The sequence below is a fragment of the Daphnia carinata genome, chromosome 3 (assembly GCF_022539665.2).
Source record: "Daphnia carinata strain CSIRO-1 chromosome 3, CSIRO_AGI_Dcar_HiC_V3, whole genome shotgun sequence".
In the NCBI taxonomy this organism is placed as follows: domain Eukaryota; kingdom Metazoa; phylum Arthropoda; class Branchiopoda; order Diplostraca; family Daphniidae; genus Daphnia; species Daphnia carinata.
Genome location: NC_081333.1, coordinates 11,348,891 through 11,374,189, shown reverse-complemented (window position 1 = coordinate 11,374,189; position 25,299 = coordinate 11,348,891). Strand labels below are relative to the sequence as shown.

The 25,299-nt window shown below is 40.6% G+C and overlaps 1 protein-coding gene across 1 annotated transcript; it reads left to right on the top strand.

Annotated features, from left to right (window-relative positions):
* Window positions 1–7,426: 7,426 nt before the first annotated feature.
* LOC130697412 (uncharacterized) lies at window positions 7,427–23,756 on the top strand. Its single transcript, XM_057520308.2, has 5 exons — window positions 7,427–7,820; window positions 15,808–15,864; window positions 17,377–17,451; window positions 19,204–19,428; window positions 22,301–23,756. Exons 1-5 carry the CDS (start codon window positions 7,692–7,694, stop codon window positions 23,258–23,260), a joined length of 1,446 nt encoding a protein of 481 aa, XP_057376291.1. The 5' UTR covers window positions 7,427–7,691; the 3' UTR covers window positions 23,261–23,756.
* Window positions 23,757–25,299: the final 1,543 nt, after the last annotated feature.

The following is a 25,299-nucleotide window of genomic DNA, read 5'->3' as shown; positions in this document are numbered from 1 at the left end:
AATCTCTATCATTACAGACCGCCGTCAACACGTCAACCTATTCAACCCCTCGATCTTTCCTCCCCCCTAACGCTGTGCCGCCTTGCCTCCGTAAGAGACAGAAAAAAAAAAAAGAAAAAAAAAAAGAAAAGGTCCTTTTATTGTACGAATCGTATTATTATATCCGTCCTGCTTCTTGGTTGGCTACGGCTGTAGATTTCGGGTAGCGCGCGATTTTCAAACTACCGTGTCATTTTCGCAATTACATGTGGAGGAAGGATGGACGTCATCCGCCCATGAACGCTGTCAGCTGCCCATTATAAATAGGACGCAGAGGGAGAACACGACCTCTTGTTTGTTGTTGCCAGTCATCATCATTGTTGCGATCGTGCTGACGTGACTTTCTTTTTTTTTTTTTTATCCTCTGGAGTTTGATGTTGGGTTCGCAACGGTTCGCCATTAAATCGGCAGCCCGGAGGATTTAGCACGCTCGTCCTTACAGCTTATGTACAAAAGCTCCCGGCTGCTATGGAAACGGATGCGTACGGATGTCCCCCTTCTTTTCTTTTTTTTTTATTATTATACAATTCATCCACGTTTGACCCGTCTCTTCTCTTCCGCTTCTTTGATTCCGCCCGATCGACTATGCGCTTCAATCCCACCCGATTCTTTTATACCTTCATTTTTTATCGCTACGCAACTTTTACGTTTGGAATGTTCATCTTTTAACGACAATAGACACAAGAAAACCTCTCCCATACCAAAAAGTAGTGTCCTTTTTTTTCACGCCTTGGTGAACCCACTGGCTGCTGTTTAGGCCACTGGAATATGTGTCGCTGGACAGGCATAAATCGAATTGCCAGTTTCGCTTGGCTGACTGGACATTGACGCTTGCCATTCAGGATTTTTCTTTTTTTCTTTTTCGTTAAATAGCTGTCTATACCTATCGATGTATTTCGGATATTGTCCTCCGAATGGCTTTAAAGTCATCTGACACGCTCCGTTGACTTCCGCGCAGTTCAGTACGATTTTTTTAGGGGGGAGTTGTCATTGATTTTGCCCAGCATGAGTTCGAGGAATAGGTAGCTGCTTCTGGCTGGCCGAACGTTAAACTACACAACAGAGCTGACGGGTGGGAGGGCTATTTTATCCTCATTTTGAAAACGTGTCCTTGTTGTATGTACATTTAGAGCGCAAATGTCCTATATTTAGAAGGCCCGCTTTGACAACAATGAAGCAACGAGTGGTTATACTCGGCTGCGGAAATAGGTGCTGAACACCCGTGGCGAAATGCTGAAATGTGCAGGTGTGGGGGGCTAAAAGAAAAAGGAAAACGAAAGATTTTTCACGGCGATTGTTCCGATCAGCCACTGGAATTTCCATTCTTTTCTGTCATGCATCTCGGATAAGCGTCCAAGGCTTTCTTTCAAAGCGTTGATACGCACCAAACTGAGTAATAAATGACCTCTCTTCTTGTGCGGCGTTGATGATGTGGACACGTACCACCAGAGCCACAAATAGACATCCTATTCTTGGAAAAGCTTGAAGTAAAGCTCCCAAAGTTCAACGTGTTCGAACAGCCACGTCCATTCTCTGTGTTTGGTCCTTTCGAAAAGAAAAAACAAGGGACCCTCAGCTGTTACAAGCAAAGCCGCTGTGTATCTTGCAGCTATGTGTACACGATCAACTAACTTTCACCTGTGTGGGAATTGAATGTTTTTTTGTTTTTCTTTTTACAGAGCGGCACAAAGAAGACAGCAAACATGTCATCGTCCTAACTTGTTTTTCAAAAAAAAAACCAGTTGAAAATTTCATTTGTTATATTGTCCCCCTTCCTCGCAAACGAACCCGCGTTTCAAGTGTTTTGCCGTGGATTGGGTTACCCAGGCTCTCCACAGCTAAATTAAAAAATTTAATAAACACTTCATAATGTACACGTGAGTAAACCGACGCTTGTTTTTGCAGCAGTAGACGTGTCTCTCTCTCTTTTTTTTTAATGCACTCGCTTTTTCCTCTCTTGTTGCCAGCTGCGCTGCTGTTTAGCCATCAGCGGAGCACCGAGATTGTTGTTCCTGTTACCCCCCTTCAATTTTTTTTTTTTTGTTTATTTCCACCTCTGTGTGTGTGATCCGATTCGAGTGTCGCTCCCCTTCTCTCTGAGAGCTCTTAACAACCGAACGCCGTCTACGGTACAGGTCGATAATCCTTTCGCTTGTTAAGCGCTAGTTAAAGCGTTAGACGTGTACTACTGATATTGTCTTTCACGTCTCTCTCTCTCTCTCTTACAAGAGTTCCCATAGTTTTCTTTTTACTCTTGTTTTATTATTCGTCCCCCTTTTTTTTTTTTTTCATATTTTCTGAATGATAATCTGACAGATTCTCCTATCCTGGGAAGTATTTAGATTGAGACAAACCAAAGAACTAAGACAGTACGGAGGAAAAAAGATTTGCTTCAAGTACTTTGCTACGCGTATGTGTTTGATCCGAGTGCTGGTTTTAGAAATGATGCGTGTGCTGGTTACTCTCCACAATTGGTTGAGGCCGTTTCTAAATAAATCCTCTTGGGCCGTGTGTTTTCTTGATTATCTTTCTGTGCCGCCCCGGTGATGATGAGCTGATCTCTTTTGGGCCAGAGTACAGAAGAAGCTGATGATTTGTCTCACACAGTAGATACACACATACAGCCTTCTATTCTTCTTTTTAATGAGGCTCAACATCTTCCTTTTTTTTTTTTCTTCGTAAAAAGAAGAAAAAGGCTAGCGATGAGATTTCAAGAAAGAAAAGAAGGATGGTAAAAAAAAAAAAAAAAAAAAAAAACCTAAGTCCACCGTCTAATTCTTGATCCCCCTACTCATCTCCCCTTTCTTTTTTCTTCTCCGGCTCAATTAGCCGCTTGGGGGTCGTTACTCTATTGAAAAAAAAAAAAAAAAATCGTAGCGTTTTCTTTTTGGTTTCTTTCCTCTTGATAACCGATTCGAAAGAGATGAACAGCTGCTGCAAGCACAGGTCAAGTCTCATCAACGGACGATATTGAGCGTATAGCCGGCCAGCGCTCCTCCTTCTTTTGCCGTATTGGGAGAATCGTGTTGTGGGGCAGCGCGAAAGAAATGATAATAATAGAAGCTCACCGTTAATGTTCAACCCTATGATTAGCATGAGGACATATTTTAAAAAGAGGAGACGTACGAGAAAAAGAAATTGCTACCATAATGTACCGATACACAGTTCTACAATGAGGCCTAATCATTTGCATACGCTGTAGGGCTGCTGTTTTGCTCTCTCAGTTTGTGTTGTTTTCTATACGCTTTCAAAGTGTATATACTTATGTCTTTTGAAAAGTGTGTTCGTGTGCATAACAAACGGTTGATGAGTACGTGCAATTTTGGCAATACCATATAGCGGACGGTCTTCGTTATTGCGCTGGGTAGATGGTCAGAAAACAACAGTTGGTTGGAATTGACCAGTTATTAAGGCTACGGCGTATGTTGTATCCAGCAGCTGGACGTGGTATTGCACGATACATTTATGCCAGACAAGAAGAAAATGAAAAGAAACTAATGAGTTTCTTCGTACCGCCGCACAAGGGATTTATAGCAAAAAAAAAAAAAAAAGAAGAAATGATTAATAAATACAGGTGAGAACCTATATACCTGAAAAGAAAAGATTGCAAATAGATCTTCATCTGGGTTTTCTGTTGGGAACCGTCCTCCCTCCCACCAGAGAGAGAATATCAAATGAAAAAAAAAAAAAAAAAGCAGATTATCTACAATCATTTTAAGCTGATGATGAGCCTTCATTATCTGCTCTGTACGTATCAAGCAGGTGATACGAGTTGAACGATGGGAAAATGTGTTTTCTTTTTACCCAATGAGAAGAAACAAAAGTATATGCAAAGTAAGAAAAAGCCGCCCTAATTAGTCCGGATAGATTGAGCTATTCGTTTTTTTTTTTTTTTTTTATTCTTCTTCAAGGGGGGATTTTCGATTTTGTTTCATTGCGGAGAAACCACAAGAAGAAATACACACTTTATCTTTTTCTTCTAATTTGATCCGCCTACTTCTGCCTCTCCGATTTATCAACTTCTTCTTTCTTCCACTCTTTCGGATGCTGTTCGAACAAAAAACAATGGCCCTTACTCCGACTCCTAAAAGTGGATTGATATATAGACCTATAGTGTACAGACCTATCGCTGGATCGAGAGCCTGGAACACTGTCTACATAACCGTTGGATTGAAAAAAAAAAAAAGAAAAGAAAGGCACGTGCCCAATAAGCGCGCGGAAATCTAAGAGAGCCCCGAAAATTGGTGTTCCATAATTTTCTTTAAGGGTACCCTTACAGTACATAAGCGGGGCTGCAATCAAACCCACCCTCTTTTTTTTTTTTTTTTTTTTCTTTCTCCCCTGTTATATATATATAAAACGAAAATGCTCGAGAAAATGGGGTTTCGTGCTTATAGCATTCGTACTGCTCCGGAATGAACCACCAGCTCTTGGGACCCCGCTTTTTTTCTTTTTTTTTCTTTTACTTGAAGGATATGGCCTGATATAACTAGAGCTTGTAGTATAGTCTCCCCCAGAAGAAGCAACCCCTAAAGAAACGGAGAACACCCAAACGCAATTTTTCCTTTCGTCGGAAGAAGAAAACGAGATCATAAAATGAAAACATTCTTGCGCCCCTCCGTTGAATACTAGCTTTTTATTACGTTTTGCAAACGAGTCGAAGGAAATCCCCTCGAAAAAAAATGCACTTAACTTTTTATTGAGTGCATGTAAATCGACGGCGTCATCATTCTTACATGTTTTTTTGTTTTTTTTTTTTCCTTTCGCAAAGTTTTAAAGACGTTAGTGGAATTCCGGAGCGTTCCGGCCGTTTCCTCTCTCTCTCTCTCTCGCCCACCCCGATATTTTTTTTTTTTTTTTTTTTACAACAGCATTCGATTTCTTATGTTTGTTTGCCTTCATTACACAACAGCTAACTCTTTAGCGGCTTGTTATAATTCCACCGGTTGAAAAAAAAAAAGAAAAGAGCTTGTTAGTCGTTTGTGCTTTGCTGGCTTTTTCTTGTTGATTTGACGATGCCGCTGGGGTTTTTATTCATTAGAAAAAGAAAAAAAAAAAAACTACCCTCTTGAGTTTTTTTTCTTTAGTTTCTATCCCTCTTTTTTCCTAGTTTTGATGTTGGCCGGCCTTTTCGTGCCCTCCCTCAGCCTGGGCAATATCTCGATTCTCCGCAGTTAAAGACAAGAAATAGGAAATGGTTGGGGAGGGAAAACGAATTGAGAGAGGTCATTAATTTCAATCGACTTTGTTTCCCATTTTGGAATAAATAAATGCCCGATCTTCTATTTTTATTTTTTCGAAAAGAAAAAAAAAAAAAATCAAGAAGGAAGGTAAAGGGTCGGTTTCAAAAGTCTGGGCGATATTGTGTATCTCGCTGATGTCCACGCGCGCAGCATTTTATTACAAGAAGAGATCAAAGAATCGAATTCTTAAAACTAGTTTTATATATACTTTTTTAGGCCTTTTAAAAAATTGTCAATCATTTCGTGCCATCGACGCCCTCCAACTGGCTAGCCAGTCGCGATTCAACATCAAATAAAAGCGTTTATTTGGTATATACAACGTCTCTATACTTTGATTTCACTTCGTCTTTTTAAAAAAAAATCAAGCGAAATATTTTTTTTTTCAAGGCGACCGCGGGGCTGTCATCATAATATAGAAAACAACGTCGTGATGTCTCGACATCAAGTACTTTTATAAAGCAATCGTCGGAGACGGGCGGCCAAAAAAAAAATAAAAATAGGGCCAGGTTAAAAGACAATTGAGCGCGTGTCGGCCGGCTGTCGCGACCGACATGTCTCCGATGGCTTTTAATTTTTATTGCACCTCTGCATCTTTGGAGACTGTCTTCGATGTGAACTGCTGTTGCCCACAGAAGATTTGGCGGATCAAAACTGGTCTTTTTTTCTTTTTTTTTTTTTTGTTCCTCCATCTTCCAGGTATAATTATCCAAGACAGAAACAGACGGACACTGTAGCTGACAGACGTTTGCGCGGCCCTTTTTCTGTCCTAACCTGATGCTCCCGACACCATCTGTTTGATCACCACTACAGTCCATCTTGCCTTTTATTTTTATTTCATTTTTATTTTATTTTGCTTTGCTTTCTATCTGTAATTGCAGTGTGGGCGGGTAGGGACCGTTCCGCCGGTGTGTCTGTGTGGGCGCGCGCGTTTCTACTGGCTCCGTACTCTTGTTACCTGTGTCTACCTTTTTATGCACGGTTTGCTTCAAACACCTTCATTTCTTTCGGTTTAACCAATTTCAGTTTTTTACTTGAAAGGACTTTTTTTTTTAAGGTAGCTACCCTCGGACACACACACAAAAAAAAGATAGTCTGAGTGGTTGTCGTTGACCGGCTGGCGCTATTGACCATTGGACGCAAATGGGAAAGAAGAGCGAAAAAAAAAAAAATAAATGTTTTAAAGAAGAGAGAGAGTCGGTGCAGAGAGTTGTAGGGCGAGAAACGGCAGGGAAGGCCATCAGCAAGAAGATCCCGATCAGAAGGGGGGGGGGGGGGGAATGCAGGTATATGTATATATACAGAGGGAGGTAAGAAAACGACGGCCAAGAAGAGAACTATATCCCTTTGTTGTTCGTGTACTCTCTCTCTTCCCCTTCATCTATTGTCCTTTATTTTTCTTACATCAAAAAAAGCTGAAAAAAAAAAATAAATAAATCGGTCCGTCTATTATCGCACTGTCTCATTTCGGCCAAAATCTCTTCGACGCACAATAGACCTACTCGCAGCTCAAAAGTCTACTTTGCGCATTCTGCTTGGCCAATGAGCCGATGATCCAACGAGATGAGATAATTTACTTGTCGTTTTCGACGAAGAATGACTACCTACTCGTACATCGTGCGATTTTTACCGCTTCGTTTGCCAATCACAGACGGCCTTGTAAGACATAATACTCTCATTCTTCCATAGTCCCACCGATGGTAACAAACAAGAAACCTCCAGAAGACCTCATTTTCGGATTTATCCCTGTCTAACAAACAGGAAAAAAGAAGAAGAAGAAAGAAAAAACAACAACATAAGGATCAGTTTTTTTTTTTTTTTGTCTTCATCCGTAGCGGCAGTGGATTCAGTTACTTTTGCGCTGGTGCCATCAGAGTGTAGTCTGATATCGTAACGAAAAAAAAAAAAAAAAAAAAAAAAAAGCGGAGGAAAATGACGAAAACAAGGCGGAATGGAAGCGGGGGCTGTTGTTTAGTCGGCAAGAAAAAAAAAAAAAAAAATACGGTGGCAAAGGGCTTCGAGTTAAAAAAAAAAAAAAAAAAGAGTGGGACCCTGAAGGAGAAATGGCTCGGTTGGGGGCGGTCCCTTTCTCCTCCGCCATGAAAACTCCGGCTCCGTTGCCCAGCAGAGCTCAGTCAAGTAGCTGACTTGGTCGAGCAAAGTCGTGCGCGTTCTCCAATTTTTTTTTTGTAAAAAAAAAAAAAAAAAACATCAAACCGCGATCTTTTTTCTCCTCTCGTTTCTGTTCTTGTGCCCTGGTCCCTTTTTTTATTTTGGAACAAAAACTGCCTGGATATCGACTTTACATTTCGACGATCCGTCTCATCTCGCATTCATCACCTAGGACGAGTCGGTCGAGTGTTTATCTTCGTCATTCGCTCTGAAACAGCCCGTCATTTTGCCGCTAAGAAGATGCAGAATTCGATCGTGTTTATTTCGTTCGTGATGGTGGCCGCCTGCTGTTTGTTGGCCGATGCGGCGCCGCAAGACTTGGGATCGCCGATCCGCATCGCCCAGTGCCGTGCCCTCTGCTTGGACAAGGTAAGAAAAACCAACATTTGATATACAAAAACCCAACCTTTGAACGTGGGTTTTCTAATATTTAAAAATCGTTTTTCAACAACGCTAAAAGTGGCCTATAACTTCCGAAGCGAGGCTGGGCAAACAATCGTTTTTTTTTTCGTGTGGCTTGTGAGAATCGGGGCTAAACTCTTGTCATTGTTTTTGGGTGTTGACGACCGCCTTGTTGAATTGTGTGTCTTTCCAAAAAAAATCAAATATTGAACACACACACAAAAAAAAAGTTCGGTGCGCTTGTACTAGCCTTTCTGTTTTTTGTTTTTTTTCTTCTGTTTTGACCCCGCCGAGTGACTTAACAATTTAGAATGGCTAACGCTGGTGAATTGTACACAATCCATATAGATATAGAGTCAGGTGTCACGCACGAACGACGAACCCCATTTTTTTTTTTTCTGTACAGTCATGGCTGTATACGCAACTATCGACCCACAAAACAGAAATGAAGTAGGAAAGAGAAAAAGAAAGACTTACCAAAAAAAAAAACAAACAAAAGGTGATTTCCAGTCGGTACCGTTGCAAGGGTCCAGTTGAATTGTGATCAAACGGGGGTGACACTATTGAAGATCCCACAAACAAAAAATGGTAGAATTTTAGACACTTTTCTCCAGTCTTATTTTCAAAAGTCTATAGCAAAAGGCGAAGAGAACTGAGAAAACAAAAAGGTTGGACGAGACTGAGAACGTAGAAGCTCCCAACAACCGCTCGATGGTTTATTAAAAGGCAACCCCATGCCGGGTTTTTTCTATATCTCTCCCGTCCTCTTTCTTCTTTTTTTTTTTTTTTTCTCCGAAAAAAAAAAGGTGTTCATCAGAACCCATAGGCTTTTGCTATTCCCTTTTTCGTTTTATCTTTTTTTCTTTTTTTTTTCTGTTTTCTTTTTCTTTTTTATCTCCCTTTTTTCTTTATAAATATTACTTTACATACACGTATAATTTTTTATTTTTATATTTTTGGGATATACTACTACTACTACTAGCTATACAGAGATAGGGTGGTGGAGGGTGAAGGTGTTCTTGAACTTCATAAAGCGCCGAGGTGGTTTGATAGGGTGGCACTTTTCAAGCTGTGAGAGAGAAAAAGAATTTTGTTCGGTGGTTTGGAAGAAGGGAATAAAACATAATACACAAATCTTTTTTCTTGTTGCATAGCGCGGGAAAAAAAAAAAAACACAACCGACAGGGAATATTAAAAAAAAAAAAAACGTGTGGTGAGGAAATGAGTTTGTTATTATTATCTTACGCGAGGTGTTATACTCGTTTTTTTTTTGGCCACAGCACTGGAAAAAAAAATACGTATGGCCTTGCAATCAATTTTGTATGTGTGTTTCGTTCCATATCCTGCACACACACACACTTTGTCTTTTATATTTTTCCTCTCTTGTGTGTGACTTTTTCTTTTTTTTTAACTCTGAAATTACGTGTTACCTTGGATCATGTGAACCTACGAGGGGCTTTGAGCAGTTTCCATCACGCACACGCGGGATTGTAACGTGTAATAAAGAGCCATCACGATCAGACACTCGTGCGAGCCACGGCTGCTGTTGCCGATCGATAGGCAATTATTTAATCGATACCAACAAAGTATAGACGTTGAAAATTAAAAAAAAAAAACGAAAACATTTCCACGCACATCTCGTTACGTACACGTGTAAGTTGAGAAACGAAGAAGTCTAGTGTGGTACACGAGAGTTGATGAACCTCCCAATCGTGTGAGGCTTCTCCTTCCATTTTCGAAGTTCAAAACCCCCCTCTCGTTTTTTGTTTTTTTTTTTGCCTGAAGACCTTGTATTTCAAGGGAGAGATTTCTTCTTTCTTTTTTCATTCGAGAAGAAAAATGAAATGAAATCCCAGGTAGATGAAAAGAAGGAGCCTTCAATGTCCCAGCTCTATCGTTCTTTTCCAGTCATCCGTACATGTAGACTGCTGTGCGATTGTCGGTGTTCTACGTCCTGGAAAGCCGGCAGCAGTTAAGAACTTTCTTAATGGGGTTTTTCGCTTTTTTTTTTCTATTGAAAATAGCTCGTCCCGCCATCTTTCTTCTTGGGATTTTTTTTTACAGGAAAATCTTCTCTGAATAACTAAAAAGGAAAAAAAAAATACATTTTGCATAACGTACACGTTCAGTGTGTCCTTAAAAAACAAAATCCCTCTTTACAGTAGCCCGTTGCATAAGAAAAATGGCCGTGGCATATGGATGGATGAGAGGGGTGGGTAGTAATGCGAAACACAACGTTGTTTATCAAAGACTACCTGAAGTTATGAATCGAAAATATCATCGACGTTACGTTTCACGTGTACCTGGAAAAGCAACTGGGATGCCTTACACAGCATCCAAGTTCTTCCTCATTTTTGCACCTTAACGAAGTCGAGAAAGAAAAACAAGGGGGGGGGGGGCTTCCACTTCCATCCATCATATCCGGTGTGTCAGTTGGCTTCTCTTTTTCTGCCTCTCTCTTACGCGCAGAACCTCGTATTTTGTTTTGTTTTTCAAGCTTCTTCTTTTATCTCCTCTGGGTCTCCTGCTAACCCAAAACACTCCATCCTTGTAATCTACATTTCCCAGGGTCCTATTCGCAACATGGGGGCCGCACACCCTTCCGAATATATCCGCTCGTGCCTGCTTTGATTATTCCTCTCGAAAACTTCTTTCATTGGTGGTCATCACCGTAGAGTCTCATGTTTAAGTCATTCAACGAGGGGATAGATAATAGCACAATCGTGTGTGTGTGTGTATACGCTTTTATACTCCCTTCCGTGACGAAGGGGGAGGATATATCGAGCCGCACGTGCAATCTGCCCCGTAAAAAAAAAAGAGGCACACACTTATCGCATCCGATGTTGTTACTTCAATTTTTTTGTGTGTGTGTGTGTGTGATTATTGTTTTGGACGTGTGTGCGTCTTTCGATAATGTTTGGGAAGAGGAGAAGACCTTTGGGGGGTGGTGCGATGTAAATGGACGCTGGAGCCACAACTCGTTCTCTAACGTGTACATCTATAGAAGGGATTGTTGATCATTTTCTCTGTTTTCATCACGAAGAGGATGGCCCATCTGTCATCCGTTGGGGGCCGATTACTCAGTGCGGACGGCCTTGATCTTTTCTTTTGGCCAGCTGAGCTATACCCCCCTCCCGATTCTCAGTCATGTCTCATGACAGTTAAAGACTCCCGAAGAATAGAAAAAAACAAAATAGAAGGGAAATGTATAAAACACCAGCGGTTACGGTTTCGTGTGATTTTTCTTCGTCTCGTTTCAATTTGCCTCTTCTATTTTGATGAGACGTTCAAACATAGCAGCTTTTCAAAAATAAAGCGGAGGAGTAGAAAATAATGAGACAAGAAAGAAAAAAAGATATCCTTTAAAAAGATTGTAATCACTAATTTCTCTTTCTAAATGTGTCCAATGTATTTTTCTTTTCTTACTATCTCGGGTCATTTTTCTGTCTGGGTCTCTCGTTTTTTTCTTTTAAGTATTATAACCCTCAGTCGACAGTATCGTAAGTTATTGATACGCTTTCCCCCCTCTTCAAACTGGCCCCCTCTGTTAAAATCCTAGAAAGGGAGGTACCAGGTAGTAAAAGCACCAAATCCCCCCCACAAGAAAGAGAAACACTATGTCGCCTCTGTTTTGTTTCAGAGACATAAAAAAAAAGGAACCCCGTTGTTTTTCTTTAAAAAAAAAAAAAATCAGAGACATCAACAAGGACAGAAGTGATTCGCCGAAGAAAAATTTGAGCCGTTTTTATAGATATAAGATTCGATGGCACAATTAGATACGTTTCTATAGAGCCTATAGGATCGTACAGGTAGATAACGTAGCAAGAGCGCGTGTCTTGCTGATTAGTTTCGTCTCTTCTTTCAAATGAAATTAGACTCGAAAAAAAAAGAAAGAAAGAAAGAACCCTCCTTTTCTAAGAAACACGATGATCAACAGGTACAGCACACGGTGCGTATTTCACTGGAGAAGGAAAGAGAGCGCTAATATAATAATTGCGGGGTCCGGCAAACACAAGTCCGGCCACCAGCTGTTCTATGATAGAAAGAAAAAGAACTTACCCTCTTGTACTTGGGGTCAGCTGGTTACTGTACATTTTTTTTTTTTTTTTTTTTTTTTGCTCTGATATTTCTTGATCGAATTCTAATTAATATTTTTTGATCCCCGCTGGCCGGGGCTTCGCCCCGATCAATTTTGATTTGTTCTTCCCGTAAATGTTTTTTTTTTTTTTGTTCTTGGCGGACAAGGTCGTCTGAGATCCTCATTCGACACGGACCAAAAAGGTCCGAACCGGTTGGGACATTTGCGTGTTTAGCTACGTCGTTTGTTTTCTTCCTCCCCACTCTCGGTCGGCCCCAGATCCTTTAAGCAACTCGACCTTAATGAACGATGATGATGACCCTCGCATTCAGTGCGTGTGCACGTCTGTGTGGCTCCATGTTTTTTTTTTTTTTGTCTTATTCATTCGTTCATCTTGTTGTTATCATTTTGAAGAACGCTAGTAGCTCCTCCGCTATCGTGTTTAGTTCTAATAGTAGACGTTACATGTAAACACATTCATATACTCTAGTTTTTTTTTTCTTGTTTAAATCTGACTTCTTGTGTCACGCTTCATTAAAAATGCTATCGCAATGCCTTGCGTGTGTGCTATGCGCAACTGAATTGAAACGGTTTCAAATCTAAACTATTTTTCCATTGAAATTCTTTGGCACTGTTCCAGCAATGATTGCATTTCGTTCAATTGTCTAATGAGAAGCATAAGACAGGACGCAGCCACTTTGGGGGGGGGATGTGAGAGAACGGAGTAAAATAGGATATAAAGAATTTAGTTTTCCCCCCTTTATCAAGTATTTTATTGAAGGACGAAGAGAGCAACCAGTTGGAACCATTTTTCAAAGAAATGCGAGTGTGTGTGGGTGCAGGAAAAGAAGAAATTTATTTTTTTCATCAGTTGCAACTCATTAGTTTTGCTGATAAGTGCAGCCTTACAAACGACTCACTAAACGCTTGTAAAAATCTATAGATAGCGTATATAAGAAGAAACATAGTCCTTTTTAACAGTGTCTGTGTGGTCGTCAATCTGTGGGTCTACTCTTCAACTTCTTTTTCAACAATAGACGGGCACACACACACAAAGAAAGGGAATCTCGTCAAAAGGGTTTGGTGTGGGTGGCCAGAATTTTCAACTATGGCTCACTGATTCGATTCTTTTGCAAATCTTTTTTTTTTTTTTCTTTCTAAAATTCCCTCTGATTTTGTGAGGACCGTCGAAGCTTCATATTAGCGGAAGAAGATTCTCCGAGGCCAAAGAGTTTTTAACAAAAATTAGTTTTCGTGTTCCTCAGCAATCTTTTCCCAGCGCTTCCAACAGTGCATAAACTCCTCCCCCCCCCCGTGCAGTTGAAATATCAGAAGAACAACTCGTTAAAAAAAAAAAAAAAAAAAAAAAGAAATGGATCTTTGTTACGCAAAGGGTATCATCAGAAAAGATTCACCAAAGAGAAAGAAAAAAGAAATTCCGAATGTCTAATTATCCAACAACAGCAAGTTGAATTAGTTTTTCATGCCATCTTCCTTTTTTTCTTTTTATTCTCCACAATTTAATTGCTACTATCTACACTAGTACATATTACAATGTACGGTACTCTCTTGTACTGGCGGCCGCATCATGAGTTATCGTTCCCAAAAAAAAGCCCGAACGACCAGCTCTTCTTTTTTATTTTCACGCGGCCGCTTGGTATAGCTACTGCTCCTGCAGAGAGAGAGAGAGAGAGGGGGGAGAGAGCCAATTCAATCGGCCACATGGATCATTAAAAAAAAACAAAAAAAACGAAACAGTGGAATAAGCCTGCTAGCAACAAGTATCATCACGCATCTTTGGTTTTCTGCACACGGTCGCACGCCCATTGCGTATACCGTGCGGGACCGTAGGGTTCATCACAAAACGCTCAAGCGCTCACAGCTGTGTAATAACCACTGCCGAAATGGGGTTGCCAGTATTATTTTTTTTTTTCTTTAATGAGAGCCAGTCATTAAATCTAGATAAAAATTACGTCTCCTATAAAAATGCACGTACCAAAGAGGGGAAAAAAAAGGAAGATAGAAAAATGCTTGTTTGTTTCATCGGGGGGGTTGGATTGCACGCGTTTGCTCGTTCGGTGAACGCGGTACCAAACATGGCGCCGCGACTGGTCCACCATATTACCGCACCGAATCGGAGACGGTCGTATATTTATTTCAAAACGTCTTTCTATATATTCTGTACATAAAAACCGTCGCGTCTTCTCTTTGCCTTTTCCTTTTCTTTTTTTTTTTTTTCTTGATTGCTACGGGGTGGCGTCCTTGTTGAAAATCCCCATCACGTACCCAATGACGGCGCACTCGTCGTTGGGTTAATTTCACTGGGAAATAAAAGGGAGTCCAATGATATGCACCTCAAATAAACATTCGAAATTAACGCCCCCCCCCCCCCCCCAAAAAAAAAATAAAATGAGAATCTTTGTGAAAAACGTTTTAAATATTTTTACATGGCAACTGAGCGCGCGCGCGCGACCGTTTGAACTGCAATCGGTCGTTAAAAAAAAAACGCATCGTCTACGACTCGGTCTTGTTTCTTGTCTACGTTTCGACTAATTTGCCTTGACGATACCCAATTTGCACGTCACGGATATGGCGTCAGACTAGACGCTCTGTTTCTTTTTATCATTATTATTTTTTTTTTGTCGTTCTGCTGGCCTGGATCGATTACACCTTGTAAAACCTTCCTTTTTTTTCCTTCTAATTTTCGACCTGAATCGCAGCTAGTTTTCAAAAGACCTTTTTTTTTAGAGGAGTTCTAGCGTGGCGCGTAATTCGAACCTGAAACCTTGGCCCTAAACAAACGGGACTAGACACACATATCGTGTATACATCCTTTTGAAGTATACACACACACACACACATAGTTAGTGTGTATATTGTAGTGTGTCGGGGTATATTACACATAACGAGCCATTACGCCACAAGAAAACTCCCCGCTCTTTCTCCCCTTCGAAAAAAACGAGAAATTTGATGGTTTCGCATGCCAATGACTCTGGAACACTTTCGTAAGATTTTTTTTTTTCATTTTTTCTAATAAAAAAAAAAAAGAAGAAGAGAGAAGCCATGAGTGAGAAACGGCCACAACAGCTGTCCAACCGATGTTGGTGGATCTTGTTACGCTCGGCTGCTTTACCCCATAGTATTTCGTATGTTATATTAAGCGAAACAAGCGTGTCTTTGGAAAGAATGTTGAGCTCTTTTTAGGCCCCGCCTTGCATGTTATTACACGCCGGCAAAAAAAAAAAAAAAAAAGAGCAGAGACGCGAAACGAAAGCGAAATGATTGCGCCCGTGAACTGGAAAAAGAGCTTTCACTCGCAACAGCGAACAAATCGTTCCATGTTCTGTTTTTTTTTCTTTGGGAATGTCGTTTTTTTGTGTGTGTGTGTGTGGTGCCTGTTAATAAGCGTAGATTTACCAAACAACAATTAAGTAACAGACTTTCTATAAGGTGTCAAATATCTCTGCAAAAGCAAAGCGACAGCCACTTTCGCCGTATTAGAACGAGGTCAATTGGCTGTTATTTACACATTGCTGGTGGCGTCAATGTCGATGAATCACACACTGCGAGACGTTCATTTGATAATTCATTTACCGTTTGGAAAGAAAAAAAAAAATCTGATTATTTCTTTCGCCCTTCTTGTGTAATTCGAAAGGCGAGTTCAGCTCTCTTTTTTAAAGCTGGTTAGGAAATGTCTCTTTAAAAATAAATCTGTGAGAGAGCGTACAAAAGAAAAATAGCGCTTGGTCATGGAAACGATAATCATCATCATAACAGTTCTCTCTCTCTCTCTCTCTCTCTCTCTCTGTGTAAGGCATTTTTTCATCACGGCATAATTACATATCTCTCTTTTTCTTGTTCTCTTTTTTATTGCAGTTTGTCCGCAACGATCGCCACGAAACGCTCTGCCAACAGGATCCCGACTGCTTCACGGTAAGCTTTCAAAGAGCGCCAAAACACGGCAACATTTGAAAAAGAAAAAGAAAAAAGAAATCTATTTCCAACTTTGGGTCGTGTGTTGTTTTATTTGGCTGCCGATGAGTGAGCTTTACAACGTCGATGGAAATGAGACAAGTCATATTACACGAAAAACGTCCAAAGAAAGAAAGGGGGAGGAGACACACACGTAGAAGACATGCAACAGCAGGGCTGTACGCATCCCACTTTTATTCCCAGTATTTTTTTTTTCTTTCACTCGACGCTCGCTGAAAAAATAGTGGCAACTTTACGAGTTGTAGATTAAATACAACTCACAAAAAAAAGAGAAAAAAAAAAGAAAAGGATTGAATATTTCGAGAAAAATAAAGAGTAAAGTCGGGGGGACGTGCGCAGCAGGGAGGTTTTAAATAAATCTGCTGCCGGTCTGCACGGGCAACACAATAGCGTCTATCTCGATCCTTGCCTCTCGACGACAATACAAAGTAATGACGCATTGTACCGTTCGGCCGTCATCTGCTTCCCTAATCTTTGGCTTCCCAGCTTTTTACCTCTTCGCCTTCTTCCAAGTTAGAATCGTGTTTTATATGGACACACACACACACACACACGCCACACGGGGCACACGTTGAACAAACATCCATTCGAAGAAGAAATCAAGTTTTTTTTTCCTCTCCCCCTCCGTATTTTCGTTAGATGATGCTGAATTGTTGTTATTCTTACGCTATTTATTTATCTATCCATCGTTATTTTCGATTCTTTACTCCGCATGATATGAGACCCGGTCAACACCTGCTGTTCTTTTTTTTTTTTCTTTTAAAGGTTTACTCGTAGAAACTCGTTTATTGCAAAGACCCCTCTTTTACAAGTAACAACCAGTTAAATCATTTAACTTTTTTTTTGGGTTCCCATTTGTTTTCATCAAAGGGTTTTTCTTTTTTAGTAATAACAGTGGCAACGGGTGAAAATAATCGGTAGGTATTAGCACAGCGAGAAGTCGTCTTCTCGTTAATTGGGCAGTGGATTTATCCTTGTCTTATGTCAAGGTAACAACAACAATAGACGAAAATACACAACAGGGGGGTGCCTTCCGTTAGGTAGACCTAAAAAGAAATAAGCAAAATTTATTGTTTAAAAAATAAAAAATGTTTAGCTCTGACGTCACGAACGATCGATAAATCCAACATCCATTTTGAACTACAGTAGAATGGGTTTTAAAGGATTGAGGAATTATCGGATTAAAAGGAGAAGAATAAAGAAACTTTAACAAAAGCTCGTCTTAGTAACTCGGTGCGATGAGGTCATGGGGTTCGCTTAACCGTGAAATAAGAAGACAACGATGGACGGCAGGTCTAACACTAGGACGGGCGTGCAATATAGACAAAAAAGCAAACCATATCTCGAGTTGTATTGATTAGTATTATCTTTTGATGTGTCTATTATTCAAATGAAAAAAATGTAATCTCAAATGTTATTATTCTTTTTTTTTTAATCTGTTTTTTTTTTTAGTGCTGGGAAAACTGTGGACTATTGCAAGACAATCCAACCGTCTGGTCTCGCATCTGCAACCAACCGAGTGTTTGCGTAAGTTTTAAAACTTTTCCCATTTTGTTGCCTTCTCTCAAGAAAAAAAAAGGGGAAATCAGAGACAAACAGGTAGTTTCATTGGCCAACCGTGGTGATAACAAGGGGCTTTGATACTATATATTTGCATAAAGCGGGAGGCTCTTAAACAGTTGTCTCCTTTCAATGCCGCTCTCTTCTCAGCTAAACGCTATTCTATATCGACTTAGAGAGAGAGAGAGAGAGCTCCTTTATTTCTTTACTCTAAAGTTTCTTTCATTCTCTTTTAGTGTAGTCTTTTTCGTTCCTCTTTATGACCATGCAAATCAGCACAGCTGAAAAAAGGCAGCGATTCACGGAAGTCAATATCAACTTTCGCTTTATTATTTAGTCTCGAACTGTTCCACTCAGGATATTCGACCTTGTTTTCCCTCTTCAAAAAAAAAAAGAAGGGGGTGGAGGAAACCGTATTTTTACAATCTGTTTTCAGACCGAATAGAACAAACATTCGAAAAAAAAAAAAATCAGTGGTGGTGGGAAGAGAGAAGAAAAATAGAAGCGCGGCGTTGGCTTTGGAAGCCACACTTTAGAATGGCGTTGAAGAGCCGAGTTCAAATACGTTGGACTCGTTTGCATAATTGGCCACCGGTGGTTTTTTTTTTTTTTTTTTTTTTTGGGGTTTTTGTGTCTCGTATTTCCCCCCCAGAAAACACAAAAAACTTGCGCCAAGATTTTTAGAAAAAAAAAAAGAGGGGACGAATAGAAATAAACTGGCGGCTCCGTTTAGGGCCCACAAAGTCCGCAGGGTGCGGGGGCTCCTTTACAAGAAAACGACTAAAGCTTTTCTTCTTCTTCTTCTTCTTTCTAATAAAACAGAAAGCAAAACCAAAGAATTAAAACACACACAAAAAAAGATGCATGTTTCGAAAAGTTGAGACGTCATTACATCATCAGTTTGGCTGTCACGCGGCTGTTTTTCTCTTTTAGCGTTTTTTATAACAAGCCCCCGAGCATCTACTGGTCCATCTAGCACACCGGATTTCACTTTGCTCAGTTGGGCAGAACCCCAAATTCATATTGAGCCAAAAAAAGAAAGAAAACAGCTGAGTGATTTCAGTATTTGGCTTGTCTCTCGATTCACTGTCACTCTCTTTCTATTCAATCAAATGACGTCAACGTAAGGGCACCAAAACAATTTCTTCGTGTCTGCCAGTTTGCTCATTCCCGATGTTGTTTGCCACGCTGAATCATCAACCGAACTCTCAAACCTTTTTTTTTATATTTTCGGATGGTGCATTACGTCAATTCGCCCTATCGTTTCTACACGCCATTCCAGCTGCTGTTTAAACTTTTGAGAGATGAATCGCGCGCAAGTTGAATGACGTGCAGGCTAGGCAATTGTTTTGTTGCGAAGTTTTTTGCTATCCCGAATTCTAAATTGGGCTCGTAAATCATCACTTGTTGAGGCTATATATTCTTTCCCGTCGTCCTCTTTAAAAAAAAAAAGACCGTCTCGCCCTCTTTCTCGTTGCTTATGACGAAGCAAAACTAGCTCCCCCCTCCACTTGACCATTTTTGGGCACTTGTCTTCATGGCACAAGTCCATACATCCTCAACAGGCACAGCTTCTTTTCTTTTTTCAGGGTGGGCCATATGGGCAAAGTTGACTGTAAACATTCTCAAAACTGTTTTTTTTTTTTTTTTTCTTTCCCCCCTGTTGAAGGAGCTTGTTTTCATAAATTTTATTTTTCGTTTGCTTTTTGCCTGATATAGTTCCCTGGCTGTTTGCAGGCTTGCCAGTTCTTCCAGAACGCGGATCTACCGCAGAAGGATCCAGTGATGCCGACCTCTGCCGAGCCGAGCGTCCAACTCGTTGGCAACTTGGCCACCTGGCCCCGTCCGTCTGAGCGTTCATCCAACTCGAAACGCGAGAAGGAGCGGCTCGTTTACGCCGTCATCCAGAAGCAGAGTTCGGGACGTTGGCGTCAAATCATCCAGGTAAAAAACAAAAACAAATCATCATCACGCAATCATCTATTTCTATTCTTTCATCTTCGACTGTTTCTCTTCACATGTCATTCAACCTACAAAATCATGGGAACCTATTCGAAAAAAAACAAAACAAAAAGTTGTTTGGGCTTTTTTGGCTCGCTGATGATGCTCTCATTCTTCTATTCTTATTTTCGTTTTCTCGTTCTTGACATTTTCCAACGCCCATTGTGCACTTGTTCTTTTTTTTTTTTCTAGCTCTTATCCCGATGGATAAAAAAGAAAGAAAGTCCTAGTCAAAAGATGGTGAATGATCACCTGACCGTACCGCCCCATCGGTCCGTCTATGTATAACGAATCGGTTCATTATCAGCTGAGCAGCTTGTAGTTTCTCTATCTAAGATGTAAGGAAGCGCTCTCATTAAAAGCGAATCAACGAAGGCTCGTAGCAAACGCAATCGCCGCTAGCCCGACCAAACACACGCTCCCTTTTCTTCTCACGAACGAACACAACCTGTCCATCTGCAATTGGATAATTTTTTTAGATTACTAATCTAGAACGAATGTGGAGGAAAAGATTTTTGTTTTTTTTTGTTAGGGAATTGCATCTTCTATAGGGTCTGTAAAGAAATATCCGAGTGAAATGAAATGTTGGTCATGTGCGGTCTAGTTTCGTTCTTATCCGCACACGAAATCCCGCCAAAATTGTAGATTGACACCCGGCACGAAACGTGGTGAAAACGAGTACTCTAAAGTGAAACGTAAAAGATTGATAGTAAATGGGTACTCGCATTATGTACGCATTCCGAAAGCGATGGCGAGATGCTTTAACTCTAAACAGTTTAGACAGCTGTCATGCTCGAAAAGAAAAATTGATGGAAAACACGTAAAGACCTTTTTATTCGCTTCAATCCTTTAAAAAAAAAAAAAATAATGATTATCTAACTGATTTATTGTTGAGAAATTTCGAAGCTTTTTCCACCTTATGTTGCGTCATTTACAGCGAATGTGCTGGTCCTCGACGTAAATCTCAGCCATTTCTGTTATACATCCATTAAGAGACAAAAGGTTAGTTTTTTTTTTGTGTTCACTCATGCACTCAGAAGGTTCGAAATAACGCCCCCCAAAAAATGCGCACCAAATCCCGCATAGTTAAATTAGATGCACGGTCAATTAGGAAAATAGCTAAACTATTTTTTTTTTCTTCCTTATTTCGTCTTTCAACTTCAAACGGTAAAAAATAAAATTATACGAAATCTATAAGCTGTGCAACCAAGTATGGAAGAAATCGATGCTATCGATAACCGCCCGTCCCTTTTCCCTGCCCGCTCAATTGAGAGACCATCAATGTCAAACTGTGGCTTAAATATAAGCTTATGGTGGGAGGACGGGTTAATCGTACGACGCAAGTAGACGGGACCTGTTGGCTATTTTTTTTTTTTTTTTTTTTTCATTTTACCGGCTGCATTTCACTATAGACCGACATGAAAACAGATCGATTCCCTGTCTCTTGCTGTTTGTGGAATGTGATCGTCAGACTTGACTAAATTTGGGAACGAGCTCTCGCTGCATTAAACAAAAAAAAAAAAAAATATGAAGGAAAAAGGACAGACAGCAAAAGAAAAAAAAAAGATGACAGCCCATCTCGAATGTCTTCATTTTTCCTTCAGCCCAATGGCCCGTATTTCTTATCCAAAATTTTTTTTTTTTTTGATTGAAACTTAATTGAGCGAGTAGACGCCGATGCCGCCTTATTCTCTGATATAAAATTGAAAAAAAGAGATAATGGTAACCTCGTTAAGTAGCCACAATTTCATTCGAGACTTGCAAACTGTCTAAAAGCAAACAGTTTAGAAGAAAAGAACTTCGTGTAACGCGTTGATATCACCGATTTTTTTTTCTTTTCGGAAACGATAACATTGTATTCAACATTATCTGGAGACTTTAAAAGGCCGCGCCCTGTCGATTTCAATTGAGCTCAGGCCGTTTTTCCCTTTTCGGTTATTTTAATTTTAATTCCCATCCATCCACAGAAAGAAAAAAAATATGTTGGATTTGAAATGAGATAGACACACGGCCAGACAGATAGAGATAGCACATATAGACCTAAGAGGTTCAAGCTAAGATAGACGTTGAAGCACATCAAACGAGTTTTTTTTTGTTTTTTTTTTTAAGTTTTCCAGTCCTCAGACGCGCCGTCGTGTTTCCACGTGAACGGAGCCCTGAAACAGCTGGGCCTCGTCTCGGTCGATTATCTGCGGCCTTTCCCCCTCAAAAAAAAAAACCAGAATGAAAAGAAAATAGAGATAGGAAAAGACGGTGATGGACAGGGACGCGGTCCTCACTTGGCTTTGGGCCCGGTTCATTTAGCGTGAGCGACACGCACGGATGAATCCCTCCCCTTGGTTCTATAATGTTTTTCTCACCTCTATCGAGGAAGGAATAAAACCCGGATCTATCCACCAGTTGTGTTTTTTTCTTGTCCTAGACGTGATAGGCAAAGGCCCACAAGTCACAAGAAACCGGTTCATGTCATACCCGGAGTCGTATAAACGAAACTTCATCCCCCCTCCCATTCTGTTTCGCTGCTTCGAAAAGTGGAAGAACTAGAAGAAAATAAGATCAAAGGGCAAGCGTAGAAACAAAAGAGAAACCGCCTTTCTCTCGGACATCTTTTAAGAGACGATTCAATTTTAAAATAAGAAATAGTTGGATAAATGTCAAGAAATGAGCGGACAATGTCACATACATTGTGAAAGTGTGTCTTCGTCTCTTTCAGTCTCTGCATCTCTTCAACTGTTTCTTCCTTTTTATTCTTTTTATTTCGGCCTTTCTAAAGAAAAACAACATATTAAAAAATGTTTTTGGATTTTTGAAATAGACTGCGGAAGAACGTTGTTTCCTCCCATCTGGCGAGACTCCCAGTTCAGCTGCCGGCAACCTCCGCGTCCTCGCCGTCGGCGGACGCGGTCTGGTGGCTCTCTACCGCCCCGAACACGAAGATTCCAGCACGGAAAACGCCATCGCCGCTCCGCTGCCCGCCTCTGACGTCGTCGTCGACACGGACTCAACTGGCCAGCAACCGTTTGAGCTGTCGCCCGAAGAAAAATTGGCCGCTCAAGTTGAAATCGTGTCCGTGTCTCCAGCATCGCCGTGGAAACTCAGAGAAGTCTCGCTGATCCACCAAAAGGTTTTGGTCATCGCCGAAGTCGCCTGGCCCGTCCAGCGCTCATCCGACGGACAATCCAGCGATTACTTGGTCACTTGGGAGGTCGATGGCGGCGGTCTCAAAGGCCATCTCTACACTGACGCCACTTCGGTGACCCTCTCTTTGTGGCCCGACACCGTCTACCACATCCAAGTTGACTTGGTGACGGCCACATCGGATGCCATCCAGATGCGTTCCGCTCCGTTGACCATCGACACCCACAAAGCGCCCGGGGTGGTCCAGTCGGATGAAGCCAGGCCTTTGCCCGCTGCTCCGCTCATTGATCGGCTTCCATCATCGTCCGGCAGTAGCAGCGGATCAGGCCGGCGACTAGAAGCCACGGTCGGCGTCGGTGCAGCTGCTGGCGTCTCTTTATTTCTATTGGTTTTGGCCACCGCCATCGGCATCCGTCGGCACAGGAGGGCCAGCATGCGCCTCAGTGAATCTCCGTCTGCATCGCCATTGCCCCGTCATCACCACAGACCGAGCACCATCGAAAGCCTGGCCGTCGTCAAGACGATCGACGGTGATCGTGTGCCTTATCACACGATGCAACCGCCTTGCGCTGTGCACAGCCTGGAACATTGTTTATTCCCGTCTCGAACTCATCGACTTCCTGCCCTTCATCATTAAAAAATATTTGCCCAAATCATTTTCATTTGTTCCCAGAAATAATCCCATTTGTCTCCTTGAAGAGTTTCACGCCCTTTTTCAATTCTTTTAACTCTTTCTCTCTCTCTCTCTCTCTCTCTCTCTCTCTCTCTCTCTCTGATGTAAATAAGCCAAAATTGTACAAACTGTAATGTATATTTCTCAATGTGTTTTCGTGTCTCCTTCATTGCAATGATTTTTCGTTTGAATTCTCTCGCGAAATTGAACGTTCTTTTGGCAACCCGTTTTCCAATTCATTTGACAGTCTACATAACTCGTATAAATAAATATATATATATTTATGTATATCTCCTAAAATCTAAAAAAAAAAAAAAGCAAAACAATCCGCCCCCCCTTTACCTTTTTACCCTCTCGCTGTGTGTCCGTCGTCTGTTGTGCGTGTCTTTTGTGCGAACTATGTCGTGTAAATACAAAAAAAAAAGGCTCAAGGTTTCCAAAGAACCTTTGACAAAATCAATCGAATCTCACCTTTATTTTCGATTCAATACCAAAACTATCGATTTCCAATTTTCCCAGCCAACCAAAAACACTGACAGCTGTTGCAAACGGCCAAAACAGAAGTTGGGTGGCACAGACACACACAAAGTATACGAACAGACAGGTATTTTTCTTTTCTTTTTTTTCAAAACAGTTAAGAATAGTCCACGTACGTGCTCTAGTCTCTGTTTATTTTATTTTTGGTCTGATGGTTGCAAAGGATTTTCCTATATATAAATATGGCCCTCTCTTTCAGAAGGTCGTAACGTATATAGAAAGAAAAACTTTTCAAGAAAACGGACGCGGCAAAATGTCAACAACCCGCTGAAGTTGAAAACATTTTCAGACGTTAAAATATCGTGCGTGACCGTCCAATATAGACATAAACAGTACTCGCCTATCTTTAGATTTTATTATGTTGAATGGTTTTTTTCTCCAAATGTTGCGCAGTTGTATTTATAATCCGGAAAAAAGTTGGATGTCATTGCTGGCAATCCGCTCAACGTCCACACGTTTTAATACGTCAGTCTATCCTTACTTTTTACAAGCTGGCACTTGGGGTTATGTTTATTTTTATGGGAAATTCTTCGACAGTTTTTTTTTTTTAACTATTACCTGGTCCATTCTCACCTTTCTCCGTCAATGGTTTCGGCACGTTTCACGCCTGGCGCAAGAAATAGTTCCAACACTTGATCATATTCACATTTAGTGAGTTTTATTTTTGTTTAAAACACTGGGCGAATGTTTTGTTGTTTTTTTTTTTTTTTTTAATATGTCACGTCTCAAAATGAAACGTTGTCTGGTCTGATTATTACCATCGTTAACCAAGTTTGTGAAACAAATTCTGGATAGAAACTGAAATGCATTTCGTGCCTCTTTTGGGTGGTAACTTTACAGGACTTTTCGCCTTTTGTCCCTCTCCTTTTTCGTGATTATTACGACTCACTTGTATTTTGATCGTTTATTTTCTTTTCGACTGGGATACAAGACACCATATCTAGAAGTTATACTTATTATTAGGTTGCATGCCCCCCTTTTTTTTTTTTGTCACGCCGTAAATCATTTTTCACGCTGGGCACTGAACGAGGCAAAAGAGAAAAGACTATATATAACAACAACGTTGTTTGTTACAATGTGCCATATTTACACAAAACAAGAGAGATAGTGTTAAAGGGAAAAAAAAAAAACAAGCTTCCCAAATTGCGCAACACCCAGACAATAGACAAACAATTCGGCTCATTATGCTGGCACAATACACACACACACGCCAAGATACTTTGAAGAAAACAAAAAAAAAGACCAGAAGAAAATTGCTGCTGTTTTTCTTGCCTTTGTTAAATGATGGATGTGAAAGAGTTAAAAAAAACAAAAAAAAAACAATGGGACTCCAGCATGGAGAGAAGCAGCAGTGCCATGTTAATAGTAGCCCTTTCACAACAATGAAGGAAAAACGACCATTAAAAACAAGGCGACAGTTAGATAGATGAGTATTACATACACACATGTAAGAGAGAAAGTTTTTG

What these genes read in the sequence shown, in the direction of transcription:
- LOC130697412 (XM_057520308.2), top strand. Translation starts at nt 7,692, where the DNA reads ATGCAGAATTCGATCGTGTTTATTTCGTTCGTGATGGTGGCCGCCTGC. An exon ending in GCAACCAACCGAGTGTTTGC is followed by an intron (nt 17,452 to 19,203) that starts GTAAGTTTTAAA and finishes TGCCTGATATAG; the next exon opens with TTCCCTGGCTGTTTGCAGGC. An exon ending in GTTGGCGTCAAATCATCCAG is followed by an intron (nt 19,429 to 22,300) that starts GTAAAAAACAAA and finishes TTTTTGAAATAG; the next exon opens with ACTGCGGAAGAACGTTGTTT.